At 47.6% G+C, this 26373-nt stretch overlaps 1 protein-coding gene across 3 annotated transcripts in view; it reads left to right on the top strand.

Moving 5' to 3' along the window:
• Positions 1 to 26373, top strand: part of rap1gds1 (RAP1, GTP-GDP dissociation stimulator 1) — a 33325-nt gene that overhangs the window by 1293 nt on the left and 5659 nt on the right. The window contains exons 2-11 of one of the 3 annotated variants that reach the window (XM_023820943.1): positions 4807 to 4920; positions 7170 to 7292; positions 10223 to 10348; positions 13764 to 13910; positions 19214 to 19342; positions 19803 to 19928; positions 22088 to 22231; positions 23089 to 23220; positions 24444 to 24578; positions 24676 to 24801. In XM_023820943.1, the coding sequence (XP_023676711.1) occupies positions 4807 to 4920; positions 7170 to 7292; positions 10223 to 10348; positions 13764 to 13910; positions 19214 to 19342; positions 19803 to 19928; positions 22088 to 22231; positions 23089 to 23220; positions 24444 to 24578; positions 24676 to 24801 (1302 nt within the window). Of the gene's footprint in view, positions 1 to 4806; positions 4921 to 7169; positions 7293 to 10222; positions 10349 to 10429; positions 10824 to 13763; positions 13911 to 19213; positions 19343 to 19802; positions 19929 to 22087; positions 22232 to 23088; positions 23221 to 24443; positions 24579 to 24675; positions 24802 to 26373 lie in introns of those variants that run through there. The other 2 variants (XM_023820944.1, XM_023820945.2) reach the window with 2 other exon arrangements.

Here is a 26373-nt window from a genome sequence, read left to right on the forward strand (position 1 = left end):
GCATTGGCACATGCTTGGTGACTAGGAGGTGAACTCCCCAGTCTTGTGTCAACTGTAGAAGGCTTCCCAAAGCAAGATAATGTCACACATGGTGGCCACCAGGCAGTTGAAGAAAGGCAGGGCATTTCCAGAAAGGAGGTCAGACAAGTCACACACTCTGTATACATGCAAACACACACGCATACAGTCCAAGACTGTCTTCTCAGTTGCGTCGACAACAGTCTTTTAAAATAGGGCCGCCATAACTGAAGTAATGAGTGACATTGGGTGACCAGACAGCAGTGGGCTCAGTCATCAGCCCCTATAAAATCCTCTAAGACCCCATAGCATTCAAAGAATGTCCGGGATGGTCTTGCATCGTTTGTTACTGTCTGTGTCAGAGCTTGGGATGTGCCTTCGGGCTCTCGCCTCGTTGTCATCTACAGACGCTCGTTTAAAGGACCTCCGCCTAAGGATGAGTTGGCTCTTGCTTTAGTTTCCCTGCCTGAACGGTGGCACCTCTCTGAGAGCTGGCTTGTGTCTGTGACAGAATAAAGCCATTTTAAGCTTGAATTTCACAGGGCTTTGGAAGCATGGCTTACAGTAACCCTAAGGCATGGGTAATTTCTCTGTCTGAATGAACGGAAGCGCACAAGGAGACCACCACCCTGCATATGTCCATGGATGTATTTCATTTAGACCTAGTAATTATCTGCAGATTACAGGAATGCGGGTTCTGTTAAATAATGACTCATTTTGAATGGGCGTCTTGTAAATTTCTGATTTTTGCTGTATCACTAGTGTGATCTTCCAAAACGTGGGCAGTTTTTTTAGCATGCTGAAGTTCCAGACAGCTCTGTCCTCTGCTTTGTCATCATTTTGGTCTAAATTCCCAGACCCCCCACCCACCCCCTAGCTTGACTCTTGATTCCATCCACTGGTGGGCGGAATGAATGGGAGATGAAGTTGGCTTTGGGTGGCGCTGTATTTTTTAGCCATTAGGCCTGATCGGATGGTGAAGTCGTCAGATTCACTTACTGGTATATATGTCAAGCTGTAATATAAATGATATAGTTATAGTTTTGTCTCCTGAGAGTAAGGCCTGTACTGACTGGATGAGATGAGTTGTCACCCACCCCCAGGGGATTCATTCCCTCCCTCAAGGCCTCACTGTCTGTGCTGGAATGGGTAGATAGGGGAATATTTCAAGTTGCACTGTGTGAGACAGCAGGTGGAGCTGTGATTAAGGCATCAGATCACACTTGGCGTTTCCCTGAGGTTGACCTCCGTGAAGAAATGATGATGTTGGTTGGTATTTAAAAAGCTTCTCCTGGTTGAAGGTTTGTGCCTGTTCCATCTTCAGGTCAGCTTCATTTCACCATGTGTTCATGAGCAGCTCAGGGTCTGGGAGCTTTTTCAGGACGATAGCAGGTTTCATGGCAGCTCCCCCCCCTCCCCCCCTTTCCTGCCGCGAGCTTCAGATGTCAGCTGCCGTGGCTCGCCGGGGCTGGACTGCGTGCTGTGGCGAACATGAATATTTCAGGGCCTTTTCTGTACAGTCCTGAACAGCCTTCATACAGGGTCTTGCTCTTCTGCAATCTGTGTGCTCTCCTGTATGTTCTGCGGCTCCTCTTCATGCTCAATGAGCATCTCTGGATATAGGTACTTGTGTTTCTTCACACATGTTCACACGTGGAATCTGCAGCTTGCGTGTTTGTATGTGCGTGACGCCCTTGCCACCCGCCACGGCGAGAGAACTCGCTGGGCAGGGTCAAAGGTCACGTACTGTAGAAGCCGTGATTACCGGAGAAGTAGTGGGAAACCGGAGAACAAGCGGTCAATCCGCTGGCTGTCATATGTCGGGGACAGCTGGGCACTCATCGATGATAGGGTTCGTTTGGTGGCCCTGTGTGTCTGGGTCATGCGTTGATGTACTTTTAAGGAATGATGTGTTTGCAGATTCGGCAGCTTTTGTCTCTCACACACAGACACACGCGCCTCGGTGTCTGCCGTGATTCATTGCATACCGTCACCGGGCCGCACCGAACCCCTGGGTAGCATGGAGCAGAACGGCACTGCAGGCCAGAGGTACCAGCTGTCGCCTTTGGGATGAGCCGCCCGTGGGTGTGCGCTCGCGCCAAACGGCATTCTTTTGTTTGGAGAAAACTCGCTGGGTCTCGTGGGGTCGGGGGTGTGGGGGGGGTTAAAACAAACAGACAGGCGCCGGGCTCTGCCTGGCTTTGCCGACACCTTGTAAGGAGCGGCTGGGTGTGCTCACCCCACGGCCTTCTTTTACGGTGGTCTTGGTCCTGCCCTGCACGCCCGCTCTGCGGCCGCCACCTCTACGTGTCGAGCCTCACTGACCCAATCCTGTGTCTCGTGACCTCACACAGCCCGACGGGATTGGCCGAGGCTTACGGCCCACCAGACCCTCACCCAATCTGGTCATTAGCCTTAACTGGTGGTATATATATATATATATATATATATATATTTCAACAGGGCTGATAATTAGAAAGATCTTATTTGGTAAATGGGTCATATGATGACTGCGTGCAATGTTACATTTATAGTCTGTTTTAGGCTTAAATTGGGGTTGGTGGGAGGGGGGTGACTGCATGCGTGAAATGAAGCAGTCCTTTCTCTGTTCTAGAAAGTTCTGTTGGGCTGGTTCCATATACAGTGTGTCAGAGCAATGCCTTGTGTAATACAAGTATAGCATATTACTCGTCTCTCATTCCCCTACTCTGACTACCGGGGAGTTGGTGGGTGGTGTCTTTTAAGCAGGCTGAGGCATGGGGTAGCCTTTAAAGATAATTGTCTCTTTATTCACAAGCATAGCCCCCCGCCCCAGGCAATTGTTCTGATCCGGGGATCACACTCCTATTCACGGTTGCTCTGTCAGACATGCACCAGCTTATTGGGGGAACTGGGATTTAAAATTTTTTTTTTTTTTTTTTTTTTTTGCTGCGATGGTTTGTGTGTAATGGGGTAACCTTCTGGGTCAGGTGACTAAATGGTTAGTCAGCCGCAGGCAGCTGCTCTGCGTCACACGGGGCCCCCATGCAGCCTCAGCCAGCAGCCCCGTGGAATGAGACAGCCTGCTTTGGGGTGAGTGACTAGACCCCCCCCCCCCTCCTGGGATATAAGCTGAGTTGCAGCCCAAAATGCGGTGTAACAGCAGCCTGCTACTCACAGGCCCATTTCCTGAAATATGCCAGCATAACGTAAATGCTGTATAGCTGCTCATGTTGCTCACTCCTCTGCTTTTTGCGCCGAATGATATGGACGCCAGAATCGTAAACGAATGAAGCAGAGCACATGGGGGACAGAATGTGGCCTACACGCTCTAATCAAACGGGTGACAGTGATCGTCCCTCCCACCCCCTGTCTCGGGATAATTGTAGTTTTTAAGATATCTGCTATTAGATACATTACAGTAGCTGCATGCTGCTTTTATGTCCCCTGTTTCCATGGTGTGTGTCAGTGAATCCAGTTCCGACTCTTCTCAGGCTCGCTGTCCCCATCTTCCGGTCGGGTTCCTCCAGGTCCTGTTTCCTTTCCCCAGTCCGAGGACACGCCATCCAGGTGGCAGTATGTCTCCTGATTACCCCAGACGTGACGTGGATATCCAGCTCTTTCCGGAATCCTCTGTGCCTCTCTGAACAAACGAACCTGCCTCCCTGCTAATAGATGGATGGATGATGGAAATATGCTTGGCTGTTTGCTGCCGGTGGCCGTTCCTTCCGTCTGGCAGCAGACGTGGCCAGACAGCGACGGTGCCGCTCGCTTGGTTACGCTCCCGGGGTTCATGGGGTGGCGGCGGAGGCCCAGCCCTGCAGCCACCGAGGGGTGATGTGACCGCAGAGGGGTTGGGTGTCTATGGCAAGGCTATCATCCTGTGGGCGGGATTTATTACTTGAAGAGTCTGCAGGACTCGTTTCGATCTCCTTCCTGCTGCTCACTTCACCCTGGCCGTGTTATTTGCACGCCGCTGTTGAAGGAGCCGGTCTTGTCTCCCCGCTCCACGCTTTCTTTAATGCGTTCTGCCGGAGATCAGAGCTTTTAGCTGAGCCGGCCCGGCTGTCCTGGTGCTGGGGCGCCTTGCCGTGTCCTCGGGTTTGCTCTGACCACTGGCTGCCGTCGCCACGGGGCCCGACGGCCCCAGGGTCAAGGGAGCGTTGGCCGGGTGTTAATTGCTGTTTGCTCGGTAGTCCCTCTATTTTTAACAGTATTATTCCCAGTGATACTTCAGTGTTTTTCCCAAACAAGTTAAGTTTCCAGAAATTAATTAGTCCCCACCCCCACAGGTATAGTTACTTATGACCTGTAGAAATGATTCACTGCAGTTAGTTTTCTAATTTGTTATGTCATTTTTTAAGTGTATGCCTCAGAGTAAAATATAATGAGTGAGTATACTTTGTACTAGTTTTGATATTACCGGGGCCTGTATGCCAAAGCAGGATTTCTTGCTTAGCTGGATAACTCGTCGGATTTAAGGTAGTCTGGGTGAGATGTAAGGGAATAAAGAAAAAGTCCATTTAAATTGGGGGATCTTAAATCCAGTTAAGCTAGAAGTCCTGCTTTGTGATACAAACCCCTGGTTTTTACCCAGGTAACATACTCCTTGAGAGCCACTTGAATCATCGAAATTCTGTGAATTTCACTGTGCGTCTGTACGACTTGCAGGGCTATATAGTTCCGTTTATGTTTCTACACCCACTGTCATTCATCATGTAGCTGTTCAGCCTCTTCTCTGTGTTTACATCCCTTTGCCTCTGACCTCTGACCCCTCTACTTATCAGTCTCCTCATTGTGCCTCCGCAGCGGACAACCTGTGCGAAGCCCTCAAGCAGCTGAAGCTGGCATCTTCGTCCAGTGGCGCCGGCGAGAGCGTGGAAGGCTGCCTGGACTGCCTGCTGAAAGCCCTGGCTCACAACAGTAAGTGCGACCCCTGGCTCTGCACCGGGGCTGTGTCGCGACCCCCACCCGCGGGAGTCCGGAAGATTCCGTCTGCTCAGCTTCTGTGCACCACTCATGTGGGAGGCGTGCAATACCAAGGCTTTCTCTGTGCAGTTCCTCCCTGCTTCTTCCTTTGCATAATGTTTTAAAATGCTAAGCATTCATTAGTGAAGTATTTCTTGGCTGCTTAGTGTTAGATAGGGAGCCATTTATGGTAATAAAACACCCCCCCGTCGGAAATTACACGGAACTGTACGGGAAGAAAAACTGTACGGCTCAATGTAATCAATAGTGAAGTCAGGGTGACAAGCCACAGTATGTAAACTGTAAATACAGTATCATCATAAATAACGGTGATTAGTGATTAGATAATGGTGATTACAGAGCCCCGCCCCAGTATTCACTATGGTAGTGCTGCATTTACTGTTTGTTTAGTCTGAAGAGCTTCATTGGGATTAACTGTGCTTTAGTATGGAAATATCGCTAGGTGACATTTAGCCCATAATACTCCCACGTTTCTACGTGATATACAGCTTAACTCCTCTTATTTATTTAATGCAGTACCATTAGGAAATTAGCTTGTCCGGTTTAGATTAGTGGCTGCAGTAGAATTGAGTTTTACGTCAACAACTTCTTGAATTAATTTGGTGCCAATCCTTGTAAATTCTCATTCAAACAGGTCACCAGAGGCCACCGCCTCTCCAGATACAACCCCCCCCCCCAACAATGCTGGAAAAAGGAAAATATCACTCACTCTAGCCAAATATTAATATCATATTAATCATGAACTGCTCTTCCTGTAAGATCGTTAGCTATTGGTTAAATCTACAGCAGCTTTGCTTCATTGCAGCCTGTTATTGGCTCCTGCCACGTACAGCAGTGGTCTCTTTAGCTTTTCTGTTTAGAGGGCAACACAGCACCTACACATGGAGCAGTTTGATTAAAAATGTGTTTACTAAAATACAACTGAAAACGATGATGGGTTGTGTAATCTGTTTTGGGAACCTGCGTCAGTGAAATAATATTTGTGCCAGGCCAGAAGAGTGTGCTTTGTGGGGGCGCGGGGGGTGGGGTTCCATGTATCTGTACCTTGAAGAGTTCTGAGAATGGGTGTTAGTGCAGATGGTACCGCTGGGGTGACTGTAATAGCCCCTGATTTGTCTGGAATCTCGGTCCGTGTCCAGAACTAAGCAGGAACACGGGTCTGCGTACGCCGAGCTCACAAACGGCTATGACGCCCGCTTAGAGTGAGGAGAGGCCCTCCCCCGCCATCCCTTTTCCCGAGCGGCAGAAGGACGGGCCAGGTCCTGCTGGGCCCCTGGAGGACTGCTCCGGGATGGTCCTGGCGGCTCTGGCAGGCAGAGTGGTACATGAGGTCGGTTCCCGGCCAAACGGCGCGGGGCCGCCGACTGCGTTCCCGCCTGTGCTGCCATCCCCCCGCCTCGTTGGAGGTGGGGTGACATCATCGTCAGGGCGTCAGGCCGCTGGCTGAGATGTTATGCTTCCTGGTCCTTCGAGGTTCTGTGTTGCTGGCACCGTTTATAAAGGTGCTAAGGTTTTTTTCAGTGAATTAGCTAGCTATTTAAATGTAGAAATAGTCGTATAGATGGTAACATTTACAGCTGTAAAATATGTTAACGAACGAAAGCACCCGCTTAGAGCATGGCGCGTGATACTGAGTTGCCTCTGGGCCGAGATTGGGATGGGCAGATAGCGGTGGGCTTTTTGCGGGCTGATGGGCGTCCCCAATGGCTGATCGTACGCACGCCGATAAATCCTCTCCCAGCGGAACGTGAGGATTCCCTCTGGATCCCAGTGTCAGCACTGAGGATGGATGGGAAAGAAAATAGGCTGGAAGATCGGCATTATCGCGAAGAGCGAACGGCTTTACTCACCGAGTCCGGGATCTCTGAGCTGGATTTTGCAGATTGATGCGTGCGTCTGTGTGTGTGTTTGTGTGTGTGTGTGTGTGTGTGTGCGTGTGCGCGCGCGTGTGTGTGTGTGGCTAACAGGCCATTCCTGTGTATGTAGCTGTGAATCTGTTTTAGTTTTTTGATATGGGGGTTCTGTGGTTGGAGAAATTTGGGTTTGTTTGTTTACGTTTGTGAGCTTCCAGTTATGTTTAACTCATTTCCTTCCTCTCCTTGCCCTACATGGGTGCATGAGCAAATACATCCTGGATGTGGCGTGGTACACACACTCTTATATACCCCCACCCCACTCCGCAGGTGTGGAGACCAGCGAGAAGATACAGGAGATGGGGGTGCTCCCTCTATTGCCCCCCCTGCTGGAACCCACATGTCCCTGTGCCCCGAAAGTCGCCAACGTCATAGCCGAGGTGGCGAAAAACGGTAGGTTTCCCGGAGTGACCTCGGCAGTCGCTGTGGCAGTGCTGCTTGCTATGTCTGTGTCTTGAGTTTGTGGATATAGTGCTTTCTGGTGCAGAATGGGCCTTTTTGTGTCACCATACAGTGAGAGGTTTGACAGTGGATGAGAGCCCTCCTCATGTCACATGCCAACACAGGCTTATCTCGAGATCCGTTGCCCGTCTGCATTTCACTCTTTTTTTTTTTTTACTCTCTTCACTTCTGCCATTTTGGTGGAGAGTTGATGTGGCCCCCTCGAGATTTTCTGACGCCAGATGGGAAGGGGCTTTGCGCACAGACGGTACAGCATGAGAGCTATACTGCCCACCACTCACTGATCGTGGCAGACTTGCTCCCTCTGTCTGTAGCGCATGAAGAAATGTGTCGAAGCTGCGCCATCGCCTGTCAGCCCGTGCTGGAGATCAGAGCATGCATCTGCCTAAGGTGTCATGTACTGTCATGACGACGGTGCCCCCTACAGGCGGCTTCAGGTGTAGGCGAGACACCCTGTTGTTTACCTGACAAGATAGCAAAACCTATAGGAATGTTATATTTGTGACTTAATAATCGTCTCTGTGTAGAAGGCGAGGAAATTAAACTCTGAATCCCCACGTTATTTATTTATTTATTTTAAGTATAGGAAGGTCATTGGTTCAAATCCCAGGTTTGGCTGAGTGATGTGACCATTAGGCTCTGAGCAAGGCCCTTAACCCCCAGTTGCTCCAGGGAGCAGCTGATTCTGCTTTCCCTAAAATATGTGTCACTTTAGATAAAAGTGTCTGCTACGTAAATGACATGTGAGAATGAAGCAACGTATATTGACCTGTAGTCACAATCAGTTTCTTTCTCGTCAGTAAAATATCTGGCTGTAAGATTGGGTAAAAAATAGTAATTTATGTGATTTACTTTGTTCAGTAAAGGCATCCATCAGTCAGTACTGGTGGTAATAAGAATTATAATTTTTTATATAATTTCTACATTGTGCACAGGGGATGAAGGGGAGACTCTGTGGTCTGGATTTTGCAGTGATTGTGGCAGATAGCAGCTGAACATTAAAGCAGTTCTTCATGCACTGTGGCCAGTGTGGTCTTTTAGCTCATCTGAACACAGCTGGGGCTCGTCTGTCTGTGCTAACTCGCCGTTCCGCCACACATACATGGTCTCCTGATCCGGTCTCCCGCTGGCGTCCTGCCTGGTCGGGTTGAGCCGGGATCAGTGCCGTTTCGATGCCCAGAGCTGGCCGCATCGATGGCTTTTGCCCGGCGTGTGGCGACATTAACCAGGCTGAAAGTGGGCCGGGACGTTCTGATACCTGAAAGCTGGCAGACAGACACGAAAAGCTCAGCCTCTAAGCATCGAGCGTCGTTTTGGTGAGCCAGGGATATTTACAGATGTTTGATGCGATTGTCTTAGAAGCGTGAAGGTGGGTGATTAAGGCTGGTGACTGGACAGCTGTAGCGTCAATAAATTGGACACAGCTGCCAGGCAGCGTAATGTGTGTGTGTCAGGCAGCATGAGGAGGACGTCATCTAGCAAAGGCAGGCTGGCCGTGTCATTCAAGGCACCTTCAAGTACGCCTTGGTGCCTCTTGGTCAGTGTTTGTCCCCTTCGGAAGGGGCACTACAGACCACACACAGAGGTTCATGAGACTCATGGAGGGCAGCATACTAAACAGGGGACCTGGATGGAGGGCTGATGGGGACAGGAAAGCGATGGACCAGCCAGTCCCTGGAGCAGTTGGTGTTAAAGGCCCAACAATGAAGTCTCTCTGGTGACCATGGGATTTGAACCGGCGACCTTCCAGTCTTGGGCGGAGATCCTAATCTGCTGAGTCACACACCGCTGACCTTCACTCATTTGCACTCCCACTGAGCAAAGCTGCGTTGCAGGTTCCCTTATGAGAGATGCTGATGGCACATTAGCGCCTCCTACAGATGCATAGAGATGTTTTTTTTTCTTTTTTTTCCCTGATTTCTGCTGTTCTTGCTGCTTCTGGTGTGGGTTCAGATAGCAGCCAGATCTGCTCTGCAATTGCAAAGTGACCATATCAGGCAGAAAATCAAGGGGAAACGTTCCATTCCAGGACTCCATTCCAGTCACCGTGTAAAATGGAGAAGCAGTGGGGAGGTGGCCAGGTGGCTGAACCAGCCTCAACTTTTTGAGTCCATTTCGCTCTGACTCAATAATGATCTTCTGGGATGAATAATTAATGGATCAATCATACACCAGCCAATTGTGTTTTCTGGGTGTTTTCTGAAAATTCTGTCTCTGTCTATTCACATGCATTTGTGTTTATGGACTAAATGAAAGATGAACAATGCATTTGAGTTGGCCTGGTTCGAATAAGAGCAGTGGTAGGGTATGTACTGATGCTAGGTGCTGGCCCACAATAAAACCATGTAAATAGCTGGTCTAAATCAGTGTTAATTTACAAAGCTGCCCATCAGTTTCATATCCCAGAATTTCGATTGTACATTCTTGAAGCCACGTTCCTATGGAATGTTAGTATAAGATCATTTATGCTTTTTTTTTTTAAGAACAGGATTTATTAAGAACAAAGTGGTATTATAATAAAGGCATCCAACTGCGAGCAGTATCACAGCATTACCATTTATTGCAGAAAGCCTGATTTATGAAGAAGCAGGTTTCGTATTGGCTTTCTCTGGATTGATGCGTCCTCTGTTGAACTGCGGTTCTTTCACTTGCTTTCAGTGTGTGTAATATCCTGAGAGACGCAGTCGATATAAAATAAAACTGCGGCGGCACCTACCTATTCTGCATGCTGCCGCTGTAGGTCGGGTGGCCAGCCTCTCTGCGTATCACTTATTGTGTCCTCTGTCTGACCGATGTTCTCTTATTAGTACGGTGCTTTTCTCTTTTTCTGACGGGCCGGCTGACAATACATTCATCCACAGAGTTCATGCGGGGCCCGTGTGTGGACGCTGGACTAGTGCCCCCGCTGGTGGAGCTGCTGCACTGCAAAGACCAGGAAGTCCTGCTCCAGACGGGCCGGGCCCTGGGCAACATCTGCTATGACAGCCGTAAGTGACACCCCCAGAACCCCCCTTTCCTGAAACCTCCCCCCCCCTCCCCATCATGACAACCACCGAAGGCTCCAGGCCAGTAAGCAGATGGTTTACTGTTGATGGCTGTGAGTGGTTAGGCAGCTAGACTTGTGACCATACGGTGGTCATTTTGAATCCTTGAAGCTGGATCCGTTCTTGTATATTTAAGGAAACTACTTATAATCAGTGGCTATAGTTAAATGTCTTTGTTCCACTATTAGCTTTCATTACAGGTAATGATACGACACAAAAGCCCGATGATGATTCAGGCTGATCCGTGGTTTGTTTAAGGCCTGCCATAAATTGACAAAATGGAGTATTGCCCCAAGGACATTGTTTTTTTTTGGGTGATTGAGTTACTCTGCCCACTGCCAGATGGGGATTTTTTTTGTTAAATCTGAAGCTGAAGAAGCAGGGAGGAGTCAGACAGCAGGGGGGCGCCTGGCGGGAGGTGAGTAGGGCTGGGGTCAGGGTGTGGGCGAGTGACCCTGTGGCAGTCGATTCTCGGTGCCGGTAAATTTCCAGTTGAATAAATGAATGAAAATGCAGGAGTTGTCGTGGATACAGGAGAGGGTCAGGCAGGGGAAGCAAGCAGGGAAAGTGGCAAAGAAGCCACAGTGGCGTCAGAGGTGACCCTGCAGACCTTGCTGGTGCTGAGCTCCACAGGACCACAGAGAAGCAGGCTGCTGTGAATCGGTACAGTTTGAAGGGCACCGTTAGCGCCCGGCCTCCCGTTAGCGCCGATGAGCTAATCCAGTGCACGGCCGGGCAGTGTGGATAGGTGAAGCTGGGCTACCGTCTGGCCCTGAGCTGTCAAGATGTTCCCGTGGCAACAGCAGCCGCTGGCCACACGCCACGGCACCGGGGGCGAGCGTGTCGGGACAACAGCTGTCTGAGACGGGAGCCCAGGTCCCGATAGCTGTCTGCCCACGCTGGGCAAGGATTACGGCGCCATCACACGCTGCCAGGAGGTGGTCAGGTGTACGGGCCCAAAGTGGGCCAGGAGGACAGGCTGGGCGCTGGTGGGTATTCTGCAGTCCACCTGCTCGCCACAGACCCGCTCATTCTCTGTGGTCAGATGGAGGAAATACGGAGGAGCCGAGCTCGTAAAACGACGCTTTACCGAAGAGTCGTTAAAATCCAGGAGCAGATTTTGCAGTGTTACCCTGAGTGTGGCAGTTATCCCAAAGTCCTTCCCTAAAACAGGTCAAACTGATATTTAACTATGGTATTGCTAGGTGTCCGAATCATTGTGGATGATGACACCTGTCAAGCTATGCAACAGAAAAGTCAAATAGGTAGATACATATAAATGCATATATATTTTATTCATGCCAGTTGTGAAGTTCAGCATGGGAAGCAGCAGAATTGCTTACCCACCAGTTCTGGATAGTTTAGGTCCAGAAAGTAAAAATCCAGACCAAGAATTTGTTTCAACCAACCAGTTGAATATATCTGGATTTTTACTTTCTGGACCTGATGTATCTACCTCTGTTACCTGCATACTGAACTTCGGAGGTGCTATTTATGATGGAACAATGTCTTATTTTACATAGAAAGTGACAATATTTCTCACTGTGTTGCATAATGTTATGCAACAGTTGGGAGTGTTTAGGTAAATTTTGTTTTATGCTTTTCTTGTGTTTTTGATTGTTTTTATTTTTGAATACCATTTTATTATTTGTAGAACCTCAATTATTGATTTAATAAGTACAGTTAATAGATATAACATAATATAATGCGCCACATTGGATACTACTGTTTGGTCCATTCATTGACTTCTAAACTTGGCAGTGGTCTAAGGCAGCCTAGGTTGAGCAATTTTTGTCTTTTTCTTTATACAGAGATTCTGGCCCCAAGCGCTATAACTGAGCAGATTCCCAGTACCACAGACTACAGATCAGAGTGGGCTGGTCCATAGAAGCAGAGAAGCTAGTGCCTTATCTGTTTCTGAGATTAAGTTATGAAGCAAGCAACTTTGAAACAACTCATTGCTAAAATTTCATTACTAGTCAAAAATATCTCTCTTCTTGGGAAAATTTTGCTACTGTAATTCTGTAAAATACAGTGGTACCTCAGTTCTCAAACTCATTAGAACTCGAATTTCTTAAGTCGAAGTTTGAAAAAAAAAAAAGTACCTAGAACTCGATCTGAATCTCAGAAGTCAAACTGTGAAGGCAGACCTAAGATAACTTGTACAATACGCGCAGGGAAGTGAGTCACGCAGCACGTCTCTCAGCGGAAACATAGGATAAAGCTTCAGTCTCAGCCTCGCATTCGCTGTGATAGCATCGTGCATGTTTACACTGGCTGAATGCATATATTTAGACAGTAAAAATACATTTAGACAATGATAGACAGTAACAGTAATTATTATTACTTAATAAAATACATTTCAAAATAAAGATTTCTTATGAATTATTTTAATATTAATAATAAACCATTAATACATTTAATTATAACATTGTTGTGCCGAGCGGGGACGGAACGGAGACAAAGGCGCAGACGTCAGGGTATCGGGGAATACGGGTTTAATTACAGGTAAGGCAGGCAAAACGCAGACGGACAATACAATGAGCCGACTGGGAAAACAAACTGAAACGCGGACTAAATACAGACTAATGGCAACAACCAGAAACAGCTGATCACACGGGGATTCCACTCGGGGTTAACGAGGGGGCGTGGCACACAGAAGGAACGGATGATCGGGGCATGACATTTTTTTTTTTAACTTCACACATTGTTTGGATACATTTATTTTCTTACTTAAAAAATTACTGTTTTGATAAATGTGCTTAAATGTCTTAATACAGTATATGCTTTTCTTGTTTTGTCCGGTTCATTTTGTGTTTAAATGCTAAAAAAAAAAAAAAAACATATTTCGGTGTAATTTTTTGGTGCCGGGAACCACTTAATTGGTTTTCCATTATTTCTTATGGGGAAAATTCGATCAGAACTCAAACTTTTTAGGATTCGGTCCGGAGTTCTGAACGGATTAATTTCGAGTTCTGAGGTACCACTGTATATTATCTTCAGCTTTTTTTACTCATCAGTCACCACTGCTACAGGTGAAGGTTGTACAATTTCAGTAAAAGCGAAGATGGAGCGATGGTCCAGTTAGCCGTGATTAATTCGCTTGAGCTCTAATTGAGGTTCTACTCCATTCACTTTGATTATGTTGCTTTAACTGATTTGAATATTATTACTTTTTATTGAGCAAAATAGTAACAACGAAGATCGTTATTACTGTATTCTGTTCTGGCTGCTCCATTCATTTATTTGTTGTGAAGATACTTTTTGCCTTTGATTTATTAATGCTCCTGTTTTCTGTTCTGATTTGCAGGTGCCTGTTTTTTTGTCTTGTTTTGTACCTGAACTCTTTGTTTTGCAGATGAGGGCAGGAATGCAGTTGACCTGGCGGGTGGTGCAAAGCTAGTAGCTGAACACTTACAGTCACTGTCCCAAAATACTGAGCCGGCCAATGGGAAGCTGTTGACTGTCTTTTGTGGCATGCTGATGAACTATAGCAATGATAATGGTAATAAACAACCCCGCAAAATCAATCGAACGAACAAGAAACAAAACAATCTTAGATGCTTTAACCTTGTATAGGATTGTGGTATTGTCAGTCTGTCAGATGGAGGTCTGTTGGATGAATGTATTGTGATGAAATTGCCACAGGGGGCAGCATTGAGCCCTCTCTTTTCGTTTGAATGTGTATGTCGATACGTATTGGAGTGGGGACTGAAGTATCAGTGCTGATGAGAATGTGAGGCAAATGGCTGGCAGGTCAACACCTGTGGTCGGTTACTAACGGTCTGCTTCCCAGCTCTCCGTGCTTCGTAACTGCGTTCTGGTCTTAAAGCACAGTGGGCGCTTGCTGCTTCTTGTGCGGCCTACTGTGTGTCTATCTCAAGCCTGCACTTGCACCTTCCTGTCACTCAAAGCGTTGTGCATTATAGCAGTGTTGCCAACACTCCCTCCCGGCAGCCTGCTGCGCTCGGGTCCTCGTAAATCTGTTCCTGAGGTGTCCAAGGCTTTCTGCCTGCTAAAAATTTAATAAATGAGAATTGAATGCCAAGCATTTAATATTGTGCCTGAGTCCTCAAGCCGAGACCAGTGTTAGGACATTCACTACGCAGTACTACTCATGCAGTGTTGATGCGGCCAAAACGCAAAGGTCATGACTGACATTAACTGCACAATGAGACAGGTTCTGACACGGATCATGCCACTCTGCACAAAGATCGTCTGCTGTCTAGATGTGCGAATGTCTGTGATACAAATGCCTGCAAAAGCAGGGAAAGGCTTATTGTTGCTTGCGTCATCTGCTGCTGTATATGATAGTGTGAACTATTAGGACCACTTCACACGACGGCAGTCTGTGCTCATATTTATCCTGAGTGGTCTGCAGTGAGGTTTCATGTCACACATGGCTGGGGGGTGGATGTCTCGTGGTTTCGGCCCTAATTTACACCCAGCCCAGTAATTCCATGCGTTTGCAGTGAGGAGTTACCACAGTGGTTATAATTTATGTATCTCTCTCCAGTTGTCTTTCATTTTCATATTTGACCCCCCTCCCCCATCCCACACCTCCCCAAAATAACAAACCGGAGCCCACAAGGTGTTAAGGCATTAAGAGCTCTGTGCTCAGTGATACCGCGAACCCGCGGCCATTGTTTGAATGCATAATAAGGGTTACATAAGAAGTATTATTGTGCTTCAGGCGGCTGATTCATTCTGGAATACGTTCTGCCATCTCGGTTTGATTTCTGAGGAGGACCATTTATCGGCATCTGCGAACACGTCCATTGTGATGGATGAAATTCAGTGCCGGGCTTTCATAGAGTCAGCAGCAGCTCTCGTCTTAAATAATTCCGCGGCCTTCGGGCTGTTTTTTTTTTAATTGAGCTTTTCTGGATTATTTATGGCCAGCCGCTGCCCAGTTTAATGTCCGTGGGCCTTGCGTGCGGAGTTATCATTCTCTGCGTTCCTGTTAAACCCCAAGCTTGTGGGATCGCTGTGGGGGAATGTGTGAGTGGCTCCATCGCATCGTCCAGGAGTCTGTAGGGAATCTGAAAGTGATTTCAGGCCGCTACTGTATTCAAGAAGCTGAGGAAGGTCATGTTTGCTTTTCCGTTAAAAATACATATACAGCTCTGGAAAAAATTAAGAGACCACAGCACCATTTTTGGTTTCACTCATTTCTCAATTTATGTGTCTATGCATAATATATATTTTTTGCAAACTGCAACCTGCAGTTTCTCATTAATGAAGGGCTTCTTCCTTGCTTTCTGGGACTTCAGTCCTGCTTCTAGGACAGTGCACTTCACACCTGCACTTAATGTTTCCCAATCCTTTTGAAGGTCACTTGATGTCATCCTGCAATTTATGAGGCACTGCTGGATAAGTTGACTGTCATCTCTGCCATTAGAAAGTCGCTTCTGCCCTCTACCTGGCTGGTTTTTGGTCATTGCCAGTGTCTCCTGCTTCACCTTGTTCTTGTGTCCTGCTGTTTTAGAAACTTTGAGCCTGGAAGCAGCCTTCCTCACAGTGTAGCCTTCTGCCTGCAAGACCGGGATTAAACTAGGATTTAAAATGCAGATTTTTAAAAATATAGAGTGATCTCTTAAATATTTCCAGAGCTGCAAACAAGACATAGGTTGAAGATGCTGGGGACTGTGCCCCAGTATTAAATCAAATATTTCATTCAAAACATTAAATGCTGTTGTTTTACAAGTGAAACTGTTCAGTTTGTGAAGCTCAACTGGGCTTAATCATGCCCTGAATGATCCAGTTTAAATTGGGTTTAGGTTTGTGTTTAAATATGTTTTTCTGAGAGACCTAAGATGCACAACAGTAAAATGTACATTATGAAACCCCCTCAACCCATTCACTTGTGATTGGTGTGGCAGAGCAAATTCAGCAATCCATTCATGCACAGGGATGAGTTTCTTGTAGTTCTCACCAAGTGCTGATTCTACTTCCGGTCAGCATCCTCCCTAATGAGGCTTGATTAGACTGTTACCAATTAAAGATACAGATTAAAAATCTCACGAGTCACATTTCTGTGAATAACAATTCTGTGTTCTTTCCATTTCTGCAGCTTAAGAGGGGATTTTCCTCTGAAAAAGAGGCAAGTCCATGTGTGATAGTAGCAGCTTTTGATAGCAATAGCTAGCCATCTAGGCCTCATTGGAGCGCTTCTGCAACATTTACTAATAATCAGAGGCTGGGCAAAGAGGCCATTGTTTTCACAGCTGGGGGTTTGACGATTGTGGGAGAAAACAGGGCACCTATAAAGAGTTTGGTATGAAGATCCTGAAGGGAGAAGTGGCCAGTCAATAGAAGTATGTACACAGCCAGTCATGTTATCTTTGATGGTTACTCCAGCTTAGCTGATAACCTTCAGTATACACAATAGTGTAGTCGAAATGCTTCTGCAGTACCCTAAATGTGGCTAGAGGACAGAAAGTGAGCCATTAGTATGTGGCGTCAAAGCTGCCTCGTCCGCTGGCTGCTCACCCACCCCATCTCCTGGGTGTCATGTTCTCAGGCTCTCGTTTCTCAGTTCTGTACAGTCATGCAGTCAGGCCGCCCATAAATGAGCAGGGATGGCTTTCTCCAAGGTCTGACGTGCAAGTACACCTTGAGACCCTGCATGCCCGCCGGTTTAATTTAGACACCGGCCGCAGAGGTTAGAGTGAAGTACAGGCCGTAAAGAAGTTGTATCCGTGATTAAACGTTCAACCTCTGAGTGAGTAAAAGTCACTGTACTTTCCAGGTATGAAATCCGCTTTCCTGCTGCATAAGTCCGGCATCCAGCTGCGTTGATGGCAAGATGTGTTCAGTTGTAAGCCGCATGTGTCACCTTGAGTAACGATGCCTGCTAACAACGCAATACTACACTGCACTGATCCCCCCTCCCTCCGCCAGCTGGTCTCTGGCTCTCCTCTGAGATTCACTCTATGCTCTCGCTCTCCGTCTTCTTCTGACTGCGTTATTGATTTAGGTCTGTAAATACAGCCCGTCGCCCGAGTTAACAGTGCAGCGGTTGCTCGCAGAATGACTGGGATCAAGCCTGCACCATTGGCATAGGACACATTTAAATAGCAGAAGTAGCTAATTCAGAACAAGAGAAAGAGAGCAATTAAATCAGTGAAACACACGAAAGAAGAACAAAGATGGTAAACGCTCTCTTCGTTCTTATTGGATCTGGGATTATATGGAAAGAAAACGATGCCCTGTCATCCTTAAATTTAAGTGCACTGGGCTGGTTTCCAGGCCTGACAGCATAGCATTAGCTGAGTCGGTGTTCTGTAGGCCTGAGAGCAAATGGATGGACTTGCTGCAGAAAGATCTACGTCCTGTTCTGTGGGGTCTGGAGGAGTGTTGGCCAGCAGCATGCCCGTTCCTACACTGAGGAGCTCTGCTGATTTTGCTTACACTGATAGCTGGTCACATTACTACATGAAATACGGTGTCTTATATAGCATGTATGGTAGCAGGTTTTGAAAGCAGTGAAGTGTGGAAAAAAATTGTTTTCTGGAATGGTTGTTCCTTTTAGTTTTAGATTTGGCTTTCTCTCCCCTCCCTTCCTGTATCTTTTCCTGTCTGAGTCAAACTAACTATTTCTTCCTTCTCTCTCCACTTCAGGATCTTCCTTTTGCCCCTTGCTGATGTCTTAATCCCTGAGATATGTTGAATTATCCTGGGACAATGTGGCTTGGCATTAAGAAAAGGATAGGATGTGACCTCTTTCTTTGCACTCGTCTTTGAAGCTCACTCTGACTTGTCATTGCGATTTCCCTGTTGGCCACTCCTCTGGATGAGATTGTCCATTGAAGGTACCCTGATTTCCTTGACACTGGCACAAGACGCCAGAGCGTTTCCCCTCACTGCTTGGTGGAAAAACCCGGCCATTTTCATGGGGGGAGGTGGAGCATCTCGCCTGTGATATCCCATCCGTCTTTAACGGCAGGGTGTTTCAGCTGGGGCAATGGCTGCTTGTGCAGGCACCGTTTTCTGCAGGGGCCTCGTTCATCACCCTGTTAAATTTAAATGTTTTCTGAAGTATAAGGAGAGCATAGGCTGCCCTGGCTGCCGGCAGAGATCCAGGACACAAAAATGACCCGCAAAGACTTCAGCACAGTCAACCTCTCTGTAGGGTGTAGAGAGAGCTCTTTAGCTACGCATTTATGGCGATAGCAGCATGCAACGCTGCTTTATTCACTATTCGGGTAAAATAGCTCAACAGATTGCTTGACAAATTATGGGGATAAGGCGGGATACATCAACCGCACCCAGCCGGATGCGTCGTGTGCATCGAAGTGAGCCGTCTAGACTCTGTTCCCAAGCCTTCACAGCCCAGTTTGCATACTCGGGGGTCTTTAGTTTGCGAATCGTCTTAACTGGCTAGCATGCTTGTATATAGCTCCTCCCGTGGCTTCATTCTTTATATTACTTCACTAATCAGTCAGCCATTTGATTCAGTATTCAATGAGTCCCTGCTTCTGTTTGCTGAAGTATCTGCATCTTTCTGCCCTTCCCGTTCATTACCCTGCCATCCTCTGCTCTTTGTTCGGCTTTCTGCTGATCGTAACTGGGAAGTAAGAGGTTGGGGAAGCCTTCCAAGTGTCCTTGTGTGTAGATTGTCAAACGCTAACATGGGATTCACCCCCATTTCCTTGTGTGCGTCTGCACATGCTAACACCTGTGATCCCTGTTGTTTTCGACACAGTAGGCGGGTTGTCAGTGGTTTGGCAGAACCCTCCGTCTGCTTCTCAGTGCAGCCCGGCAACGTGGGCGCCAGACCCACCGCTTTTGCCCGTCTTGTTTCAGATTCCCTGCAGGCCCAGCTGATCAACATGGGCGTGATTCCCACGCTGGTGAAGCTGCTGGGCATCCACTCGCAGAACACAGCATTGACTGAGATGTGCCTGATCGCCTTCGGGAACCTGGCAGAGCTGGGTGGGTCCTGCAGATGGGCATGTCCATACTCCTGCCCCTTTATCTGTCTACGAGACCGGGCCAGGAGCAGCAACATTATTTTTGTAACCCAAACATAACTGCAATAAAGTTCAAGCTATACTGCCCCACAAAGGCAAAACACCGTAATTGCATATTCAATCAAATTTGAGTTATCACCTTGATTGGGGTCTCTTAGGCCATAATCAGGTCTCTAATTTTATCTCATGAGAGAATCTTAGTTCAGCTATGCTTGATTTTGAAGATAAACTATCATTTACCTACTTAATGCACATATGGATGGGCATTCAAAAACTCAGAAGACCCCCTTGTCAGTTTCAGCATCTGTGTAGCTACTGTGTTTAGCCTTTGGGGGGCAGTATACTCAACATGTTTTTAATTCCTGTCTATAACACATCAGCGTGGTTGGCACTTACAACTTGTTGGCTGTGTCCCATGGCAGAGTCCAGCAAGGAACAGTTTGCGGCCACCAACATAGCTCAGGAGTTGGTCAAGCTGTTCCGCAAACAGGCGGAGCACGAGAAGAAGGAGATGATCTTTGAGGTTCTTGCCCCCTTGGCAGAGAATGGTGAGTCAGGGTCCCAGAGTCGGGGGTGGCCATCTCTCCAATAACTGGGTCATCTGTCTGTGGTCAGCAGACTCCCAAACCGAGACTGTCCAGCAAAAAAAATGTGATATGCACATGTATAAATATAGTCTAGCTCAAGGTTCCTGTCTTTAAAATTTCAGTCATCATGTACACTTAGTATTCTTGCATGCTGTGGTTTGCAAGTAGTCTTTGTAAGTGTGTTTGCTAAATGAAGATGTGGGATAAGGAGCAGGTTCTGGATAGACGTGTAAATGACTGTGAAAGTTGCACGGCCGTGTCGGCTGCTCTCAGGAACGCACTCACTCTCGCTTTGGTTTTAAAAGCCCTTCACATCAGCCCTGGGAGACATTGACCTTTTGTTCGCCTTGATACCACGCCGCAAACCTCTCCGGCAGCTATAGCTCACCTTGACGGACACATTTACTACCTCCTGCAGCTCTCCCCTGGGTTCCCGTGCCGCGGCGGCCCAGGGAACGTTACGCACCAGACGTCCTTGTAGCCTCTCTGACTCCACGCCCCAGCTGATGGATCCTGGGTCATCAGCTCTAAGTTTAGCTCATCTCTCTTGGCCCCCTAGAGTAAATCAGGGACCTCATAATCCACAGGCAGCCTCTGTTCCTCAAAGAAAGGCGCCTGGTGCCGGGGGGGGGGTGCCATGTGGCACCAGGGGGTCACTGGGGGCATCTGGGACCTTTATTCAAGTCTCCACTATGGTTCCATGTGTGTGGAGTTTGCTCCGTGTCGTCGTGGGGTTTCCTCTAAGTACTCAGGTTTCCCTTCACAGTCCAAAAAACATGCTGAGGCTAATTGGAGCTACCAGATTGCCCGTAGGTGTGCCTGTGTGAGTGAACGGCGTGTGAGTGAATGAAGTGTGAGTGACTGGCGTGTGAGTGACTGGCGTGTGAGTGAATGGCGTGTGAGTGAATGGCGTGTGAGTGAATGGCGTGTGAGTGAATGGAGTGTGAGTGAATGGAGTGTGAGTGAATGGAGTGTGAGTGACTGGCGTGTGAGTGACTGGCGTGTGAGTGAATGGAGTGTGAGTGAATGGAGTGTGAGTGACTGGCGTGTGAGTGACTGGCGTGTGAGTGACTGGCGTGTGAGTGACTGGCGTGTGAGTGACTGGCGTGTGAGTGACTGGCGTGTGAGTGACTGGCGCGTGACTGTGCCCTGCGATGGGTTGGTGCCCCATCCTGGGCTGTTCCCTGCCTTACACCCATTGCATCCAGGATAGACTCCATACCCCCATGACCCTGACTAGGATAAGCGGCTATAGAAAATGGGTTTTGTGGCAATGAGGCAAATATTATGTATACTGTACCATTGCACAGTGGGAAAAGAAAAAAATGCATAAAAGAACAGATAAACTGAATTGGATTTTTTTCCCTTAAACCTATATTCCGCCAGCTATTCTGCCAGTTTATTTTTGGTGATCAGGTCTCATTTTTTCTGTAGATTATTTTAAATAGTCCTACTGACTCTGGATCTGTCATTAGAAGAGAATTATTAGTTCTGTTTAAACCGATGTGTCAGCATTCTGGTTTCTGTCAGGCTCTCAGCAGTTCATATAATGCCCCCCCCCCCCAATAGAAAGCATTCTTAGAGCCTCCTTTGCATGCGGCTTTGTGGAAGCTCTCTCTCTCCCCACACCAGCCAGCATGAATCTTCCCTGGTTGTCTGCCAGTCCCCTCAGCCTGGTGAGCTGCCCGTGTCCCGTCGCAGTCACTTAGGGAAATGTGGGATTGCGGTGTGACAGGTGCTGTTCGGACCAGAGGCTCCACACTGCCAGCACTGCTCCGGGTGGTCAGCCACGCCCGTGCCGCCTTTATCCAAACACGAGATCTCACACTGGCCTGATCCTACCAGCAGGTCAGTCGGTCAGGTGACTGACCCATAGAATTATGGGAGATTGAGTGAGAGCAGGGTGGCTGTTTGATTAGCTTTTCAGGTTTATGTTGTCTGCCTGTGATCCGCACGCACTGGCCCTGAGCCAGCTGGCTCTCTGTGTCTCAGCCTGCTGTTTGCTCAGGCCTGATGGGGTCACTATGGTGGCATCACTAGATTTACTGTTACTGTCGCTCTGTCTTCCTCTCTTCCGTCCTCCTCCTCCCTGTCCCCACCACCCCCGCCCCGCACCCAAGATGTGATCAAGTTGCAGCTGGTGGAAGCAGGGCTGGTGGAGTTTCTGCTGGAGCTGGTGGATCAGGCTGTGGACGGGGAGCGAGAGGAAGATGTGGCCGAGCTGAAGACGGCCTCGGACCTCATGGTGCTGCTGCTGCTGGGGGGTGAGGAGGAGCGAAGTCCCCTCTGTGGACAGGCTGGAACCTGCATCCATCTCCACATGTCTGAGTCGCCTGTGATGTCATGTGTGCTCTGGATGACCTCACTAGGATATTGCTTCACACTTGGGTTGGAGGACTGCTTTGCTTTGGGGTGGCGCGTGGCTCCGTGCATTAGGACGCCATGCCCGTGATTAGGAGGTCACTTGGTCAAATCTCGTGGTCAGCAAAGCAATTTTGCTGTTGGACCCTTGAGCAAGGCCCTTAACCCCCGATTGCTCCAGAGACTGACTGACACCCTGTTTAATCAATTGTCCCTTGCTTTGGGTGATGAATTAAAATGAAAATGAAAGTTATGCCGTATAAGGATACTGGCTCTGCTGGAATGTACTACGTCCCTGCAGTCCACTTTATTAATTAAAGCCTTTCTTTAGGTAGAGAGTGACGGTACTTTCCAAGAAAAAAAATGAGCCGCGGAGTGGGAAATGGCCCAATCGATAAATTGACGGCAGCTTTAAAAGCGAAGTGCTCCATTTTTCTACCCAAAGATGACCGTAATTCTGATTTGATTGCTGAGACCCGCTGAATGCTCACAGAGCCTGGATTGGTGAGCGGAATCCCTGGGCTGCGGCCTCACCCCCGAGTAGGGACCCTGTCGGAGAATGTTGCCTGTCGTTAAACGGGAACTGTTGTAAGATGTACGTGTGCTTAGAAAATAAGCTTGTCTCCTGTAGGTAATGGTCTCGCACCCGCGCCACATGTGCATGTGACAGATTGGCCAAGAAAGCTGCCTACAGTGTTTTAGAGGTAGTAAGAGTTACTGATTGACTGTGTGCTTGTTTCCTTTCAATAAACCATTTCAGATGAGTCCATGCAGAAGCTCTTTGAGGGAGGCAAAGGCAGCGTGTTCCAGCGGGTCCTGTCCTGGGTCCCATCCCACAACCACCAGCTGCAGTTAGCTGGGGCACTAGCTGTTGCCAACTTTGCCCGTAATGGTAAGAGGCCTGTCGCGCCATGTCCCGCCATGTCCCGCCGTGTCCCGCCGTGTCCCGCCTTGTCCCGCCTTGTCCAGCCATGTCCCACCTTGTCCCGCCTTGTCCCGCCTTGTTCAGCCATGTCCCGCCTTGTCCCGCCTTGTTCAGCCATGTCCCGCCATGTCCCGCCTTGTCCCGCCATATCCCGCCTTGTCCCGCCGTGTCCCGCCCTATCCCGCCATGTCCTGCCATATTCTGCCCTGTCTGAGCCTGCCCTGTCCTGCCTAATTTCCCCTGATATACCTGAGAACTAGAGTGCTACAGATCTGAGTTATCTACCATGTGTACCTGGGATTTCATACCAACATAGCACAATTCTTCTGTCTTAATTGGCTTAATTACTGGTTAATCCACAGTTGATATATGAGCCAAAATCGTTTTTTAGATGTAAGGCATAAAGAGCTAAATTCACATAAGATGTATGTCAAATTTCCATGTCTGTGTCACTCTTTTTTTTTTCCCCCTCCCTGTCAACCCATCCTATCAATGCAAGACACCCCCTGGTGGACATGGTGCACACTGCATGTTTATGGCCAGGGAGTAGCATTATACCAAATAAATTGTATTTTGCTTATTTTGTGATTCGTATTTTGAAATTATTATTTTTAGTAGTGCTTTTTATATTCGCATTTTATCAATTTTTATGTAGGATATTTGCTGTGTGTTACTGAAGCCGTTTTGCCAGAAGATAGTTATGTCATTTATTAAGGCATCCCTCTGTTTTGGCGGTGCCCCAGCTGCATTTGGGATCACTTTATGCTGGAAATGAGCCTGCAGTGGTGTCATTAATCATGTCTCAACCTTTCAGTGGTGCCAGGTGCCTTTAGTTTAATTTCAAATCTGACCTCAAAGTGCAGCTTTAGTGAAGAGAAGCAGTCAAGCTGTGATGACGACTCGAAGTCGGGAAGACTGTCATCACTCTATAAGGGGACCTGTCGTTGGCTGTATAGTTATAACGGGACATGTCATTGGCTGTGTGGCTATAAGGGGGTGTGTCATTGGCTATGTAGCTATAAGGGGACATGTCATTGGCTGCATGACTAAAAGTGGGCGTGCCATTGGCTGTGTGGCCATAAAGGCATGTGTAAAGGGTGTGGCTGTAACACCGCACAGCAAATACTGTGGTAGCACGCCGTAGGCCTCCAGTATGATGCAGTGTACGATGCTATCTGTGCCTCCTCCAGACGGTAACTGCATCCACATGGTGGACACTGGCATTGTACAGAGGCTGCTGGAGCTGCTGGAACGTCACGTGGAGGAGGGCAACGTCACGGTGCAGCACGCCGCCCTCAGCGCGTTGCGGAACCTCGCCATCCCGGGTGAGCACCCCTTAACCTTGAGGCTGGATATCAGCGAGAAGTGTAAACAGTGCAATCAATATGGCTGACCTGTTACATCACCCCCCCCCCCCCGCAGTGGTAAACAAGTCCAAGATGCTGGCAGCTGGTGTGGCAGATGTGGTGCTGAAGTTCCTCCCTTCGGAAATGCCCCCCGTGCAGTTCAAGCTCCTGGGCACGCTGCGGATGCTTGTGGACACGCAGGGTATGTGAGGCTCCCATGGTGCCTTGGGGCAAGAAGGCGTCCAGGGATGCTTGATTCATTTCATGAATGTGTGTGTGTGTGGGTGTAGGTGTAGGTGTGACGTATAGATTACATTGTGATAAAAACTTGTTGCTTTGAGGTTGTGCGGAACATTGTTTTTGGTCCCTGCAAAGAGAATCTCAATCTTATAAAAATATATGACTGCAATCAGAAAACTAAAAATGACAAAAGTCTAGTATTTTGTTTGGTTACTTATGGTTAGGGGTAGGGCTGGTCAAGGGTTTAGATTGTAATACTTAGGATTATGGTTATGTCCATAGAAACAAATGGATGGTCCCCACAATAATAAGAATACAATTCTGTTTATGTGTGTGTGCACACACTTGTGTTTTTGTAATTATTACATTGTGGGGAACAGATTTCCCCAAAACATGATAACCTGTAAGTTGTGAGGATTTTTTCAGTACCCACAAGGATAACCTCAACTTTATAAAAATCTGTAACTGCAAACAAAAAAGTAAAAATGCCAAATGTCATGTATTTTGTTTGGTTACTTATGGTTAAGGTTAGGGCTGGGTAGGGGTTAAGGTTGTCATTGTTGGGATTAGGGTTATGCCCATAGAAATGAATAGAGAATCCCAACAAAGATATGAATACAAATCTCTCTGTGTGTGTGTGTGTGTGTGTGTGTGTGTGTGTGTGTGTGTGTACAATCTGTCAGGGTCTTATGGCATAAAATTGATTTTTATTTATTTATTTTTTATTTATTTTCTTTTACTTTTTATTTCTGTCTCAGATACCTAATCCAGGAGTCATAACAGTTATGGAGATGTTTTAATGTTACACCAGAACTCAGATCATTTGAGATGTCTGTCACAGAGCCCAGAGGGAAAAATGTCTGTTTGCCAATATGGTGTCACCATCGTGGAACAGAGCAGTGTGACATCTCAGACGTGTCTTTGGGGATGATGGAGAGGGCAAAGCAGTGCCAGAGTTATCAGTGGCTGTCACCGGGTCACGCCTGGCCCCCTCTGCAGATGGCTGTAGAAATTCACATATTTAAGGTGCCCTTGTGTGACTTAAATTAATCAAATCCACATGAACTGGGCAAGACCAGACACTGTGGATGCACAGCGTTTGCCTGGCTTTAGCCTAAACGGATTTACCCAACCCTTATACAGCGGGACCCCCATGTCTAACTGCAGTCCATAAAAAAAGTTTTAAAATTCCAGAAACGGGTATAAAAAGCATGATTTTTATAGCTTCATCATCCTTTGATACATGATCTTTTTTCTTTGCTGTATCATCTCTTGAGAATTAGGCTAAAATATGGAGTCAGAATAGTGCCGTATATACTTGTATGTGTACTTTCCAATTTGCACCCGTAAAATCTCCATCCAGAAATTAACCCCGTGCTGCCCTCACCCCCAAAAAGTCTTTTGGATTCTTAACACACAACAACAAAAAGTCAGAGGGACGCTGGATAAATGACCTGACACTGTAGTCAAACCCCAGCCTCTGTATATTTCTGTAAGAAGAAGCATTCCAGTGTACCTGTAATCGTACTCAAAT

Source organism: Paramormyrops kingsleyae, chromosome 12 (genome assembly GCF_048594095.1).
Source record: "Paramormyrops kingsleyae isolate MSU_618 chromosome 12, PKINGS_0.4, whole genome shotgun sequence".
In the NCBI taxonomy this organism is placed as follows: domain Eukaryota; kingdom Metazoa; phylum Chordata; class Actinopteri; order Osteoglossiformes; family Mormyridae; genus Paramormyrops; species Paramormyrops kingsleyae.